The sequence below is a fragment of the Podarcis bocagei genome (genome assembly GCF_964188305.1).
Source record: "Podarcis bocagei genome assembly, chromosome: 4".
Classification (NCBI taxonomy): Eukaryota; Metazoa; Chordata; class Lepidosauria; order Squamata; family Lacertidae; genus Podarcis; species Podarcis bocagei.
Window position 1 is genome coordinate 12020975 of NC_138128.1, and position 14900 is coordinate 12035874.

Here is a 14900-nt window from a genome sequence, read left to right on the forward strand (position 1 = left end):
ATAATATTTATTTGCAAGTGGCATGGAACAGGTTTTTCACAGAAAAATAAAGCACTGGAAAATCTGCTATCCCACATCACTGGTGTGAGACACACTCAGCTATATATGTATGACTCTCACTTGGGAGTGATGGTAGCAGAACAAGGAGATGAAACATGAAAGTGGCAAATGGAGGACTTGCGTAGAAGCTGTTTTTCCAACTTACTGACATCTACATAGTGTCCAGAACAAGAGCAAACTTTCAAGTCAGCTCTCAACTTCAGTACTTCTACATTTTCGCCTGATCTCAATGTGAGACCACTTTGGTTCAAACACAGATACTGCCACTTAATGTCTATACTGTTATGAGCAGATCCCCCTCTAGATATTGGTAGATATTCATGCTATCACCTTAAATCTTCCCCTTGCCAGATTTTAAGGGACAGTTTTTCAATCATATAAATAATATTCTCTGCTCACAAAGTGGAACTTTTCATGGTGTCCTGTACGAATCTCCACATCTCTACCTGCCGCTTGATGATAATAGTACGGAACACAAATGACATACACATATCTGAGTATTTATTTTTGTCCCCCCCCCCATAGGTACAAAACAACTTTATACTATGCTATCTTCATACACCAACTGCACATGCTATTATGCATTAACAGGTTCACTGACACACACAACTTCCCCCTCCCACCCCAACTCAACAGCTGTTTTCACTGATGTGCTTATTTTCTACCTGCAGAAATCCTGGTCAGGAAACCCAAAAATGCAGAGAAAAAGTCATTGATTGCACTGATTGAAAATTCACCGAACATTTCTTGAACAATCTGCATAGTATGTGTAAAGAAAGCTGGTGGGTTGGGTCTGCAGCCAGCTCACCCTACAGGGCTGCGAGTTCAAAGCCCTGGTTTCCATCAGAGCCAGGATTTATTACTGAACACAAGTAGGGCTACATCACAAGTAGGCCTCTGCCTATAGTGAGTCTTTCCTAGTGACATAGGAGTAGATTCATTTGAAGTTCATTCAAGGATAGCATATGTGAAAACAAGTTTAAATTCTAATATTCTGAGCTAGATTCTGACACAGGGACAAACAACAACAACAATCAATCAATTTCATGAATTTGAAGATGGCTTAAAAGATCTTTTTCATTTCCAAATCTCATCAAGCAATCAGTGCACTTGTGAGGCAATTCAGCCGAATGCCTGAAGTCCAAGTGAATTTTGAGGTCTCCAATCTGCCCTGTCGAATATTCACAATATTGACACAAATAAATCCCTTCCGACATGTGAGTGTTCAAATGTTTGCAATATTCCAGCATGCCTGAAAAGCCCTTCCCGCAGTCATCACAAACATGGGGGAATATTTTGGTGTGCTCAATTGCCACATGCCGGTTGACGTTGGTATGAAGCCTGCTGCGGAAGCCACAAACTTGGCACACAAAGAAGTTCTTGCATTTGTCAAAGCTGATTTTGTTGACCAGGCTGTACTGGCCTTGCTGCTGCCTGCTGTGGTAGCTGTCGCTCAGCTCAATCAGCCGGCCTGCATGCTCATTCACCACATGGCTGTGCAAGTCCTCGGGGTCACTCGTTTCATGCTCACAAAACTGGCACAGGTACTGTTCATCACAGCTGTGCTCCTGGAAATGGAGGTACAGCTCACTGCTGGAGGAGAACTGGACGTCGCATTGCTCACACCAGTAAAGGTGGTCGCTGAAGTGTGTGTCTGCTATATGCTGGCTCAAGTTCTCAAACATTACTGTTTTGTAGTCACAGTATTTGCAAATGTAGGGATCTTCCTCATGGATTTTTAAGTGTTCAATAAGCACTTTTTTAGAGGAGAACGTTTCTTTACATACCCGGCAGATGTTGCCCTCAGGACATGCCTTGTGCTTCAGGACAAGATGCTGCTTCAAATCTGAAAAGTACTTGCTGTTAAATGCGCAGCGCTCACATTTGTATAAGCCACTGCTGTTGGCCCGTAAGAGAGGCCATTTTGGTTGAATGGTGACATTCAAGGGAGGGTTTTTCTCAAGCACTTTGCAGCTTTCAACTGGGATTTCCTCTGTTTCCTCCGCTTCAAGCTTCTCCGGGGAAATAGTTTGAGTTTCTATGTCATGAACTTCAACAGCCTGGACTTCAGTAGTAGATATTTCTACAGTCTGAATATCCAGTGGTTTCTCCTCTTCAGTTAAGCTGTCATTGAAGATAGGAGACTCACATGTGTCTTTAAAAATCCCATTGTTAGCAGGTTTATCTGCAAAAAGGGAATAAAAGATATGCAAGATGAAAATCAGATGCACAGGTTTTTTCTTTTGCCATTTTAATGTGCCTGACAAAAATGTATCAAAGTACAATGGATAGAAATATTAGTTTTTAGAACCAATCCAAGTTCTACTGAGTTGTGGACAAGGAGATCACATATGTGAATTAAAAAGCAAGATGCTAAACCTTACCTCGATTATCAGAAACCTTCAAGTCTAGCTGTTTCATAGAACACACACTGTAGCAGTGGTCTGAAAATATGCCGCTATTGTCTATGTACTTTGGGACGCCTGAAGAATCTAGACAGTTAGAAGGAAAGGCAAGTGTTAGCTTGACACACTTTTTTTGCTGCTTTCTGATGCAATGTACAGAAACTACAACTGATATACTTTGCACTGATGACCAATGCTGAAAATAGTATTTAGAACTTATATAGCAATGTTTATTTCCAAAGTATGACAGAATCAAGGACATTGTGTTCTTATGCTCAATTCCCTGCAGTAAATAAATTAACAATGTTAACAAAGGAATCCAGAAATACTGTAAATGGATGGCATTCCAGTGGCAGTTATGGCTTTATAGGACGGACGGCTTTGACTCCACAATCCCATCACTTTTCCTTTTCTCAGAATAGCCTAGACAACAAATTATTATTTAGCATATTTCTCTTAGAAGCAACAATGCTAACAAAGCGTACAGAAATCCTTTTGCTCCTTATTTGATACTATGGTGACAGCAGTAGTGCTACTTCAGACACCAATGAGCATTACTGTGTGATGTACACAACACTGTAGTTTCTGGACAAGCTTCTATTTCAGTCATACTGTAATCGAGAACCATAAAGGTTTGCAGCCTTTATACTGAACGTACAACATTATAACTACATATATTATATGCATAAAGACATGCTTTGCATATTCAATAAACTGGTACATTTTAATTACCAGGAATAGGGAATAGGGAAAGATATATGTCCTAGTTGATACTTAGTTTTGAAAAATAAGCTATTCTTTACCCACCCATTTCAAAATGTATCTTGTGACTATTTACCTGCTTTATTCACAAGATAACCAATAGCTTTCTGTAAATGAAATAGGTAAACATATTAATCTACCTGAGTAGCGTGAGGGGTGCAGAGTCTTCCTTTTCCTCTTCTTTGGATGTTCATTCATTTTGCTTCAGTCTAAATGAACTGAAATAAAAAAGAACAGAAAGAAAAACAATAAACTTGTTGAAGCTCCTTTACAGTTAGTTAGATGGGAAGATATATATGCACAACACAAGTAAATAATTTAACCACCCCTGCTGTGCATAATGTGATCAGCAAAATGATATTTGCTGAGTCTTAAGGCTCTAAGTAACAAGAGATTGTGTGTCACTGGAAGACTTCTGACTCCTGTCAGTCACAACAGGATTTTTCAGGGTAAAAGGCCCATCTATTAAAATTAGCTTGTGCTGGTTTGTGTTAGATTGCTGCAATTAATTTTTTAATGTAATTTATCTGCACTGTTGGGTATTCCTTGTTGCATGCCTTTATTATATGTAGGTGCCCAAATTGGGCATTAGTATAGTTTAGCTTAGCAATGAAAATAAAGGGGTTTATCCACTAGTTGCACAAGCAAGGCAACTTGAATAACCAATCTTTCTTTTCTCTTCCTCCATAGGGTTAGGCCCTCCTGAACCGTGTGGGCTGTGTTGCACACAACTGCAGTGTGAGGGGGAAATTGCCTGAAACCAGACTGAGAGATCTTGGGCCAGCAGCACTTAATGTACTATTTGAAAACATTGGTGAGGATACTATCTATGTATCAAAGTCAGAAGGACAACAGGGGAACATAGATATGAATCCACTGTGGCTGCTTTGCTACTGAAGGATTTTGTTTCTCAGGGACCAACACATTTTGCCTAGTTTTGTAGCTAGTCAAAATGCATGTTTGTCATTGATGCTGCCCTCCCCTGAAGGAAAAGAAATGAAACTTTCACTGCACCGTCAAACAATTTTAATCTCACTTTTGGAATCGAAAGTGATATGACTGGACAGAAAAAGATGAGGCAGTTCTCTCACCATTTCCCCCTTTGATAAACTGCTGAATGACATTTTACAACCAAGGGTCTATTCTTGTGTTATTTTCAAATTGGACTTAATTAGATATTAGATATGTTCCTCCCTGGGTTTACATAATAGAATGTGAGGAAAAGAACTGGGTCTTCCAAATGAATGAACTCTAGATGAACTCTTCATTAGAAGCTGAAGAACTGTCAACTATACAACTTCTTACAACAGAGGAAACATCTGAAGGAAGAAAGAAATCAAGCATCAAGAGAAACCTAATCAGATTAGAGAAACTATGCAAAGCACAAACTATTCTTATGATCTGTTTGTAAACTACCTTGAGACACATGTGGGAGGAGACGAATGAATTAATTAACAACAATTTGAGGACTAGGATCTCCTTGCTTTGAAATATTAATCAGTCACATAGGCAGAGATATAAAGAAGAGGTGCTCCCTTGTATAATACACAACAGGAGTGGGTAACCTCTGGCCTTTCAGATACAGTTATACCTCGTGTTGTGTCTGCTTCATGTTGCGTCTTTTCGCGTTACGTCCCGCAGCAATCCAGAAGCACCAGAACAGGTTACTTCCAGGTTTCGCTGCTCACACCTGCGCAGAAGCGCTAAATTGCAGCATAAGCGCCAAATCACGCCGCGCGCCTGTGCAGACACAGCACTTCGAGTTGCAGGCATTTCACGTTACGGATGGGTCTCTAGAACAGATCCCATCCGTAACACGAGGTACCATTGTATTGCACTCAAAATTCTCATCAGCCCCAACCAGCACAGTTGATTGTCCAGGATTATGGGAGTTGTAACAAAGATATGTAACAAAGGCGTCTGGAGAGCCTCCCTGGGGAAAGCATTCCACACACAGGGGGCCACCACAGAAAAGGGCTGTTCTCATGGTGCCATCCTCTGTGGAGGAAGCACATGAAGAAGGGCCTCAGATTGTGACTGCAGGGTCTGGGGCAGAGGAGAAGTGGTTCTTGAATTATTATGGCCCAGAGCTGTTTAACGCTATAGAAATTATAAGTAAAAATCAGCACTTTGAATTGGGCCTGAAAAATAACCAGCAGCCACTGATTATTAACCAGCAGCCACTTCTGCACCAGCTGAAGTTTCTGAACTGTCTTCAGAGGCACCTCATGTATAACATGTTGCAGTAATCTAGCCTAGAGGTTCCCAGAGCATAAATGACAGAAGATAGGCTATCCCAGACCAGATAGGGCCACAGCTGGGCCACAGAGGCTACCTGAGCCTCAAGCGACAGCAACGGATCAAGAAGCACCCCTAAGGTGTGGACTTGCTCCTTCAGAGGAAGTGAACCACATCAATAGCAAGCCATTTCCCATCCATCTGATCTAGAGAACACACTAACAGTGCCTCAGTCTTATCTGGATTGAGCTTCCATTTATTGGCTCTCATCCAGTCCATTACGGAGGCAAGACATCAGTTCAGTACATTCACTGCCACACCTGCAGGTGTAAAGGAGAATCAGAGCTGTGTCTCAGCAGCATATTGCTGACAATATGCTCCAAAACTCTAGATGATCTCACTTAGTGATTTCATGCAGATATTAAACAGCATGGGGAATAAAATCAAACCCTGAGAAACCCCACAATGAAGGCATCATGGGGCAGAAGAGCACTCCTGCAGCATCACCCTCTGGGAACAACCGTCCAAGTAGGACAGGAACCACTGCAAAGCAGTGCCACCCACCCCTAACCTGGACAACTGCTCCAGAAGGATACCATGGTCAATGGTATCAAAAGCCACTGAGAAGCAGGGGAGAATTCTAACAGTTAGAATGGAGATTGGATACGAGACCTGTGTTGCAGGGAGGTTTGGTCTTGGGGAGGGCGAGCTGAAGATTTATTACTTTCGATGAGATTGCGAACTGGAAGGGGCAGCCCTCCTGGAAAAAGACTAATTTACGATGCAACAGGTCAGGAAAGTTAAAGAGCGAGCTTTTAGACTGTATTTCATCGGAATGACAAGATGGCGATTGCTTGCTCGAGCGGAAATGCCTGGACTATTGGAACTTAAGAGAGAGCAGCACAAAGTCCACACAGAACTACAAATAAGACTGGTTTTTTTCAATCCACTTGCGGAGCAATTCAGAGGTGAAGGAAAAGGAAAATGAGTAATGACAAGGATTGAGAAGAGGGGACTGGAAATATCATTCTTAATATGAAAGTAGTAGAAAATATTCGAGGATTGGACTCCTGCCGATCAAGAAGCATGGGTACCCCCCACAAAAAGAATTTACAATTTGGAAAATAATTGGATTACACGATATGTATTGTTATAATTTGGATCAATTGGTTTGATGTGTTTAATTTGGTAATATGAAACTTAATAAAAATTATTTTTTTAAAAAAGTGAAGCAGGGGAGAATTAACAAGGACACACTTCCCCTGTCTGTCCTGACATAGGTCAGTTTTAAATCAGTTTCTTAGAAACTGAGTTTCTCTGAAGCTGATCGTCCTTACAGCAGGAAAAAATGCATTTCACATTCCCAGTTCACAAATGAGAAATGGTACCAGGGCACTTTGTGAATGGGTGTAAGTTCGCTGGAGAACAACTTCAACAGCAGCTGAGCACAACAAAAAGAGCCAAGAGTCAAATTAGGACATTCTTCAAGATGGAAATATTTTCAACAGGGAATTTCTGTTCAATCACAGATATTATCTCTTATGTGACATGCAAGCTGGTATTGTATAGTAACTAGGAGATCTAGTGCTTCACAAAGTGCCTGTTTTAAATATCACCCCTGCCAAGATGTCACTAGGTGGTCTGAGGGAAGTCAGAAGTAGTAAGATTTTCAAATTACTAATCCTGCTCTTGACTTTACCTTGCCTGAAGTCCTAAATAACCAAGTGTGCACTATTCAACATTTTTAAAAATTGAAAACAGAAAGCATATCCTAATGTGTCTAACTGCAGTAACTCTTAAGCCAATGTAGTCAATAATATGTATTTTTTGAAATGTGGCATTGCTCCACCCAAAGTATTGTTCCCTGAACTTCAGCTATAATATTCACATTAGTCATCAGCATAAGGCATTAATCAAGGGGAGAACTAGGACCAGACAAAATTATTTTGGGGATTGAAAATTCGTGTTGCTGTAGAGATATGCAGTATTTACACCTGCACTGGCTCCTCACCAATTGACAATGTAGACACAGTGCAGCACTGGATCAGCAAAAGGGGCGGGTGGGTTGTAGCATGTACATCTGGATTGCAATGCTCACTAGGGACTGTCCCTGGAGAAAAACAACCTACATATTCCTGGATCTTTCCCAATATACTCAATGTACTCTGAAACTGCTTATAAACACAGGCTTCCTGATCAAGTACTAGTTGACCCATATGGCCTCATGCACCATTCCAGCTCAAATGTCTGACTTTTGGCTGACTGGAATAATTTCCGTGAGACAATACAGTTGCAAGAGTGTTGCCTCTGGCGAACCCAGAAATAACCAGCCAGCTGGAGGTTATTCACTTGAAAGCAAGGGATGCATTCTGGAGCACAGAATCTCTGTAAGAGCTCTCTGTCCTGTTGCCTAGAGAGACATGAAGGAGAGTGTTCTACAAAAGGATCCTAGATCACCAAGTTCACGGATCAGGGCCTACTGCAAGAGTTAGGCCAAGACTCCTTTGTCCCACAATCTGAATTTCAGAAAATTCAGTTTTATCTTTAAAAGCACAAGTTTTCATCACAGAACAACAGTCATTGTTGAGAAGATAAATTTGAAACTATGTAAGCAGTATGTGAAAATGGGCAAATCTTTGTACTCTGGTTGGCTTTCCATTCCTTCCAGCTTGTACCTCTCCTACGACTACAATAGCACTCAATTAAAATACTGATTTAAGAATAATGTGTGCCAACCAAATAGGTCTATGCAAAAGATTTTTCATCTACTTAATGGCTGACTGAACTTGGATTTCATGCCCCACTCCATGAAGGTTGTAAGGACATGTTGATCACATGAAATACATACTCATAAATGCCACTACCGAATTATTTAAATTAGAGCAAGCCACCTTTTTTATATCTTGTGAACTTTTTTTTTTAGAAACCTGTTGAAGATTTAATGGCAAGACGCACACATATCAGAGAAGTAGTGAATCAGTCAAGTGAAAAATTACTTTGCTTTTCCTGATCTTTCTTCTGCATTTGTTGTTAAGAATATTATGTTTAAATCCAAAAAGGAGTTTAATTCATATAATTGTAGTGTTGGCAGGGACCCCAAGGGTCATCTAGTCCAAACTATGCTTTAGCTTAGTGCAGCAGTGAAACAACTGGGGAGGAGTGGCTCTTCTCTCTGGGAGCTCATGCATTCATATTAAGCCATGGTTTGACTTAGTCTGATGTGTGAACCAGACCTAAAAATGACAGAGCACCAGTATTTAAAAAGAATGGGAATGAGATTGATTGTATGAGAGATATAAACAATTAAGAAAACAGAAAATAAGAACAGCACTTACTCCTGAGGATTGCAATTTTAGTTTCTTTCCCAAAACAGATATACCGTATTTCCATATACTATACAGTGGTACCTCGGGTTAAGAACTTAATTCGTTCTGGAGCTCTGTTCTTAACCTGAAACTGTTCTTAACCTGAAGTACCACTTTAGCTAATGGGGTCTCCTGCGACCGCTGTGCGATTTCTGTTCTCATCCTGAAGCAAAGTTCTTAACTCAAGGTACTATTTCTGGGTTAGCAGAGTCTATAACCTGAAGCGTCTGTAACCTGAAGCGTCTGTAACCAGAGGTACCACTGTATTTCAATGGAACTTGTAAATGTGACTGACAGTTTTCCCTCCCATTTGCCAAAAGCTCCCTCTCAGTGGAGGGGAGCAGTTTTGGAGGATATGTGACTATTGCCCTCCCTATCAATCAGTGTTAGAAACTGAGATACGAAACCTAGGCACTAAATGGCACCTTAAACCCAGGTTATGGGAGCAACAACAGAATGTCTAGGCACACTTTTTAATAACAAGAATACAAAGCTGAAAATGAATGAACTTCAGCTAAAATATTTTGTTTGATTTCACATGGTCTAGACCTTCCCCTGTCCACTCCCCTAATATACTTCTTCTCCAGTCTTCAGAGAGTAGCTGGAAGTGGGGAGGCAGAAAAAGGTCATCCTTTCCTTCCACTCTGCAGTTTTATTCTGAAATCCTAGGCACAGTACAGTGCCCAGAGTTCAGAAACTGCTCGTGCTAATGAAATTGCATCGCAAAATGTCCTAAAACAATGGGAGTTTCGAACACTGCTATCGATACCTGCACATCTGGACAACACATTAAGCAGAATGAGGTTGTTAGAATCCCAGGAAATGCAATGGAGCATTCCATCTCAAATACCAGAGGGGAACTACTATTTTTAAAAAATGTTTCTCAAAATAAAAGTCTCCTGTCAAGTAAAATATAAATCAAGGATAAGTGTTTTAGCACAGTGAACTAAATATCTACTTGCAGGTAGCATTTTTAAAAAGATATAACCTTTTTTTTATAAAAAAAGTGTCTATCAATCATGACTTGATATCTGAAAAGATAGTTTTCTCCATGTCAGTACCACCTAATATGCTTTGAGGATATATATGCTGCACAAGAATCCTCCTGCAAGTGTTACAAGGAACCAAAAGATTCTAGAATGGGCGCCCTTTCATTATTCCAAATAAACCTATCCCCAATCCCAGAAAACAGGTCTTCTCACATGGGATATTTCTACCAGGAATGGGTATAAGAAAGAAAAACAGCCAGCTGTCCACCCTATGAAAGCCTCATCTTACACTTACACACACACACCACAAACACACACAAGGGTGGCATACATCCCTGCCTTAAGAAGTGTGTAGACTGCAGAAATGATGGGTAGTGGGAGAGATAAAAAGCAGATCCTCTCACCTGCCTCTTTCCTTCTCCTTAGCACAAGTGGGCTCAACACATAAGAGCAGCCTGCTGGATCAGATCAACAGCCTATCTAGTCCAGCATCCTGTTCTCACAGAGGCCAACCAGATAGCACTATGTGATCACAAAAGCACTCTCCCCTCCCCTGGTTTCCAGCAACTGATATTCAGAAGCATTGCTACCTCCAACTGTGCCAGTAGAGCATAGCCACCATGGCTAATGGCCATTGATAACCCTCTCCTACAAGATGGGTGACACCTGGCTTGAGAGCAGTACATGTGAAATGGATCTAGGAGTCTTGGTTGACCACAAACTTGACATGAGCCAACAGTGTGACGCGGCAGCTAAAAAAGCCAATGCAATTCTGGGCTGCATCAATAGGAGTATAGCATCTAGATCAAGGGAAGTAATAGTGCCACTGTATTCTGCTCTGGTCAGACCTCACCTGGAGTACTGTGTCCAGTTCTGGGCACCACAGTTCAAGAAGGACACTGACAAACTGGAACGTGTCCAGAGGAGGGCAACCAAAATGGTCAAAGGCCTGGAAACGATGCCTTATGAGGAACAGCTAAGGGAGCTGGGCATGTTTAGCCTGGAGAAGAGGAGGTTAAGGGGTGATATGATAGCCATGTTCAAATATATAAAAGGATGTCATATAGAGGAGGAAGAAAGGTTGTTTTCTGCTGCTCCAGAGAAGCGGACACGGAGCAATGGATCCAAACTACAAGAAAGAAGATTCCACCTCTAAACATTAGGAAGAACTTCCTGACAGTAAGAGCTGTTCGACACTGGAATTTGCTGCCAAGGAGTGTGGTGGAGTCTCCTTCTTTGGAGATCTTTAAGCAGAGGCTTGACAACCATATGTCAGGAGTGCTCTGGTGGTGTTTCCTGCTTGGCAGGGGGTTGGACTCGATGGCCCTTGTGGTCTATTCCAACTCTATGATTCGATGATTCCTCTTAAAGCCATTCTTTGGAAAGCAAGTTTCATAGTCTGAGGAAGTACTTTTTAAAAATCTGTCCTAAATCTCCCAACATTCAGATTTATTGGCTGTCCACAAGTTTTAGTGTTATGAGAGAGGAAGATAAACCTTTCTCTGTCCACTTTCTCCACGCCACACATAATTTTATAAACTTCTTTCATGTTGCTTCCCATTCGCCCTTTCTCTAAACTACAACTGTCCAAACGCCGCAATCGTTCTTCACAGGAGTTGCCAACCTCAAGGACCACTCCTGACTCTATAGATAATTTGTGACCCTTCCATCCTTCCAGGGAGCCCAACTGAATGCTATAAAAATCCAGCCTCGTTGAATCACCACCCCTAAAAGCAGCAAACCCCCAAGCCCCGTCCCTACTGCTTTCAAACCACGTTGTCCCTCCAGGCGCCCCATCCTACATTTGTGTTTTTACATGGTCACGAGCTGCGTCCGCCTCCTCACAACCCGCCGAATCGGACGCGGAAGCTCCGCTGGGGTGGTTCTCTAAGCCGCTCCCGGGCGCATAAAGCGCGCAGGCATGAATCAGGATGCCTTGCGCGCTGCCACCATTTACCATCCATTGATTAACTGGGTTCCTATGCGGTTTCAAGGGGCGCAGGTGGCGCTGTGGATTAAACCACAGAGCCTAGGGCTTGCCAATCAGAAGGTCGGCGGTTCGAATCCCCGCGACAGGGTGAGCTCCCGTTGCTCGGTCCCTGCTCCTGCGAACCTAGCAGTTCGAAAGCATGTCAAAGTGCAAGTAGATAAATAGGTACCACTCCGGCGGGAAGGTAAACGGTGTTTCCGTGCGCTGCTCTGGTTCGCCAGAAGCGGCTTAGTCATGCTGGCCACATGACTTGGAAGCTCCTTTGGCCAATAAAGCAAGATGAGCACCGTGCCCCCAGAGTCAGTCACGACTGGACCTAGTGGTCAGGGGTCCCTTTACCTTTTGCAGTGGTACCTCAGGTTAGAAGAGTGCGTAACCTGAAGCATATGTAACCCGAGGTACCACTATATGCCGGTTTTACATAAAGACACACGTTGCTCCCTCCCTCTCTCTCTGCCCCCCCCCCAATAACTGGCTACCCACCTCAGAAGGTGAGAGGTACATTCATAATGGGATGGATCCTCTGACAAGAGATAATAAACGGTCTGAACGTAATCAAGCCTGGGTCCATCCTGCAGATGATGATGATGACGATGAGGGTGTGTGTGTGTGGAGCTAGCGAGCCTCCTACAACCCCACAAAGCTGAAGAGAATTAAGGCGCCCGAGTTGCCTCAGAGTTTGCGGGGGGGGGGGCGCGCGCGCCATGGATAATAATAATAATAAATAGCGGGATTTCCTTCTTCCCTTCTCCCCCTTCCAGTGGCAGGAGGACGTTTGGGGAAAAAAAGGAGGCCGAACCTTCCTTCCCTCCCCACACCTACCTCACGCCTTCCCCGCCACAGGACTCACCTTGAGCAGCAGGCCGCAAGCGGCGCCTCACACACGCGCCGCCGCCGCCGCCGCCGCAACGGAAGATGGGGAGGGGAGGGAGGGGCGGAGGAGAGGAGCGCGCGCGCGCCGTGTTGCCCCGCCCCTGACGCAGCTGGGCGCATGCGGGCGTCGACGCCGCGCCTCCCTTGCCCCCTGAGGGCCTCGCGGTAAGACCGGCCGATCTAACACGCCCAGGCAGGGAAGGTGTGTCCTAGGATGCCGGTGGTTAGTGGGGCTCCGCCTCTGTGTCCACGGCGACTCTTTGCAGGTGAAAATAGGCGTGCTGGCATCAAGAGGCGGGAGGGTTTTTGCGTTTCTCTGTTGTTGATTCTTTTACATTCAGGTTTTTTTTCCTTAAAAAATTCCTCGCCCCAGATGCGGTCCGAAGTGGTACAGTCCATTCTAGGCACCTGGTCTGGACTCTCGCCGCCTCATTCTGATAAATGTGGGAAAGGGCGGGTGACGTCCCTTGCCCCCCTCTTCACACCTGTATGCGAACTCGCCTATACGCTTTCATCTTCAGCACGCGGGGTTAACTGTGACCTTTAATCGCATTCATTTTAAGCATTAACTGATTTGTTCCTGTATTGCCCACGTGCTGAAAATGAAAAGTTATGAGCGAGTTCTGTATAGTTATTTTGATATACATTATTGTCACTTGTACAACTTGTATATAGTGAGATTACACGAGAACCCCCAGCTCTCTATATAAACTATATATAAACTATATAGTTTTAATTTAATCAATGTTTGCTTATTTAAATGATTGCTTATTCTAAGTTTTTTTTTTAAATCTGATGAGAAGTGCAAATATGTTCCAATATTGCTGTTTTATCCAATCATTGTATTTATATATTAAAAATTAAGTGACTTACAACATGCCTGAGGGCCTGTATATTTGCATTTTCCTGTACTGTGTTGCACCAATGCGTTTTGAACATATTCCACTTTTCCATAAATCAACTACAGTCATACCTCAGGTTGAAGTAGCTTCGGGATAAGTATTTTTGGGTTGCATGCTGCGACGACCCGGAAGTAACAGAGTGTGCTACTTCCGGGTTTTGCCGCTCGTGCATGCGCAGGCGGTCAAAATGACATCATGCGCATAAGTGGCGAATCAGGACCCGCGGATGCTGGTTGCATTCACTTTTGGATGCGAACAGGGCTCCGGAACAGATCCCGTTCGCATCCAGAGGTACCACTGTACTGTACTACATTACTGCCCTTTTCATACTCTGATGAGGTTCATGTAATTTTATCATACAGGCAACAACCGTCTTACGCTTGTCCAATATGTGTTCGACTGCACATGCACACATCGCAGCAACTTGGAAAAAGGGGCAGGGTGGAGCAGACTTATGCGTGCTCTGCAAACCCGTGGGAGGTGGTGGTGGTCAGGAATGTAAACCCCACGCAAAATGGTTGTTGCCTATATTTAAAATTCCAGCAGTGGGAGAGCTGAAAAGCAGAGCTCACCCCATCAGCTGTGTGGTGACAGACTTCCCTCAAGCCTTCTCTCCCCTCAACTGTTACCTGGGGGCAGCTGTTCCATCAGACTCAATGAGAGAGATAAGAAGCCGGCCTCATTTCACCAGCTTTGTTGGAGATCTGGCTCCATCATGCACCTCCTGTCTTAGAACTGTGCCAGCTGGTCAATAGAGGAACAACAGTCTAGAAATTGGTGCCCAAGTTTAGATTTTCCTCTTTCCACTTTGGCCATGTTGGACAGTAAGTCACTCTGGGAGCCTTTTTGGGCAAATGCAACAAACAAACAAACAAACAAACAAACTTACTTCGCTATTTCCCAGGTTTTGATCACCCAGTCTTACATTGTTGGGGACCTTCTCTTTCCCCCCAATTATGACAGGTTGTATGTAATATGGGCAGCTGTCAAGACATTAATAGCCATTTCTCTATCCTCTACTAGGGCTTCATATTTTACAGAGGCGGTTTTAGGGTAGCGCGACCAGTTTGGCTGCACTGGGTGCCGCACTGCAGGGGATACCACAACAGTGCTGTAGAATGGAGCGCAAGAGGCTGGCGATGCCAAATTTTAGTGTCCCACAGAGCTGAAATTTGAAAGCCCCAAGTCCCCCACTGTCTTTTACACAACCAACTAGAACAACCAATGGGAGTAAACACCTTGTGATTATTTTGATTTCTCCAATTATACTGGGTCATAATTTCTTTCTTTTCAGACAGGTCCAGAAAATGCGCTGT

The 14900-nt window shown here is 43.3% G+C and overlaps 1 protein-coding gene across 4 annotated transcripts; it reads right to left on the bottom strand.

Moving 5' to 3' along the window:
* Nucleotides 1-544: 544 nt before the first annotated feature.
* ZNF639 (zinc finger protein 639) lies at nucleotides 545-12798 on the bottom strand. 4 transcript variants are annotated; one of them, XM_081190462.1, is made up of 4 exons: nucleotides 12660-12798; nucleotides 3368-3436; nucleotides 2445-2552; nucleotides 545-2245 (listed from the first exon to the last, which is right to left on the bottom strand). In XM_081190462.1, the coding sequence occupies exons 2-4, from the start codon at nucleotides 3423-3425 to the stop codon at nucleotides 1095-1097; spliced, it is 1317 nt and encodes a 438-aa protein (XP_081046588.1). In that variant the 5' UTR covers nucleotides 3426-3436; nucleotides 12660-12798; the 3' UTR covers nucleotides 545-1094. The 4 variants fall into 4 exon arrangements, with proteins under 4 accessions (XP_081046588.1, XP_081046591.1, XP_081046589.1 ...); XM_081190465.1 differs by lacking the exon at nucleotides 12660-12798 and adding an exon at nucleotides 12632-12655; XM_081190463.1 differs by lacking the exon at nucleotides 12660-12798 and adding an exon at nucleotides 12293-12590.
* Nucleotides 12799-14900: the final 2102 nt, after the last annotated feature.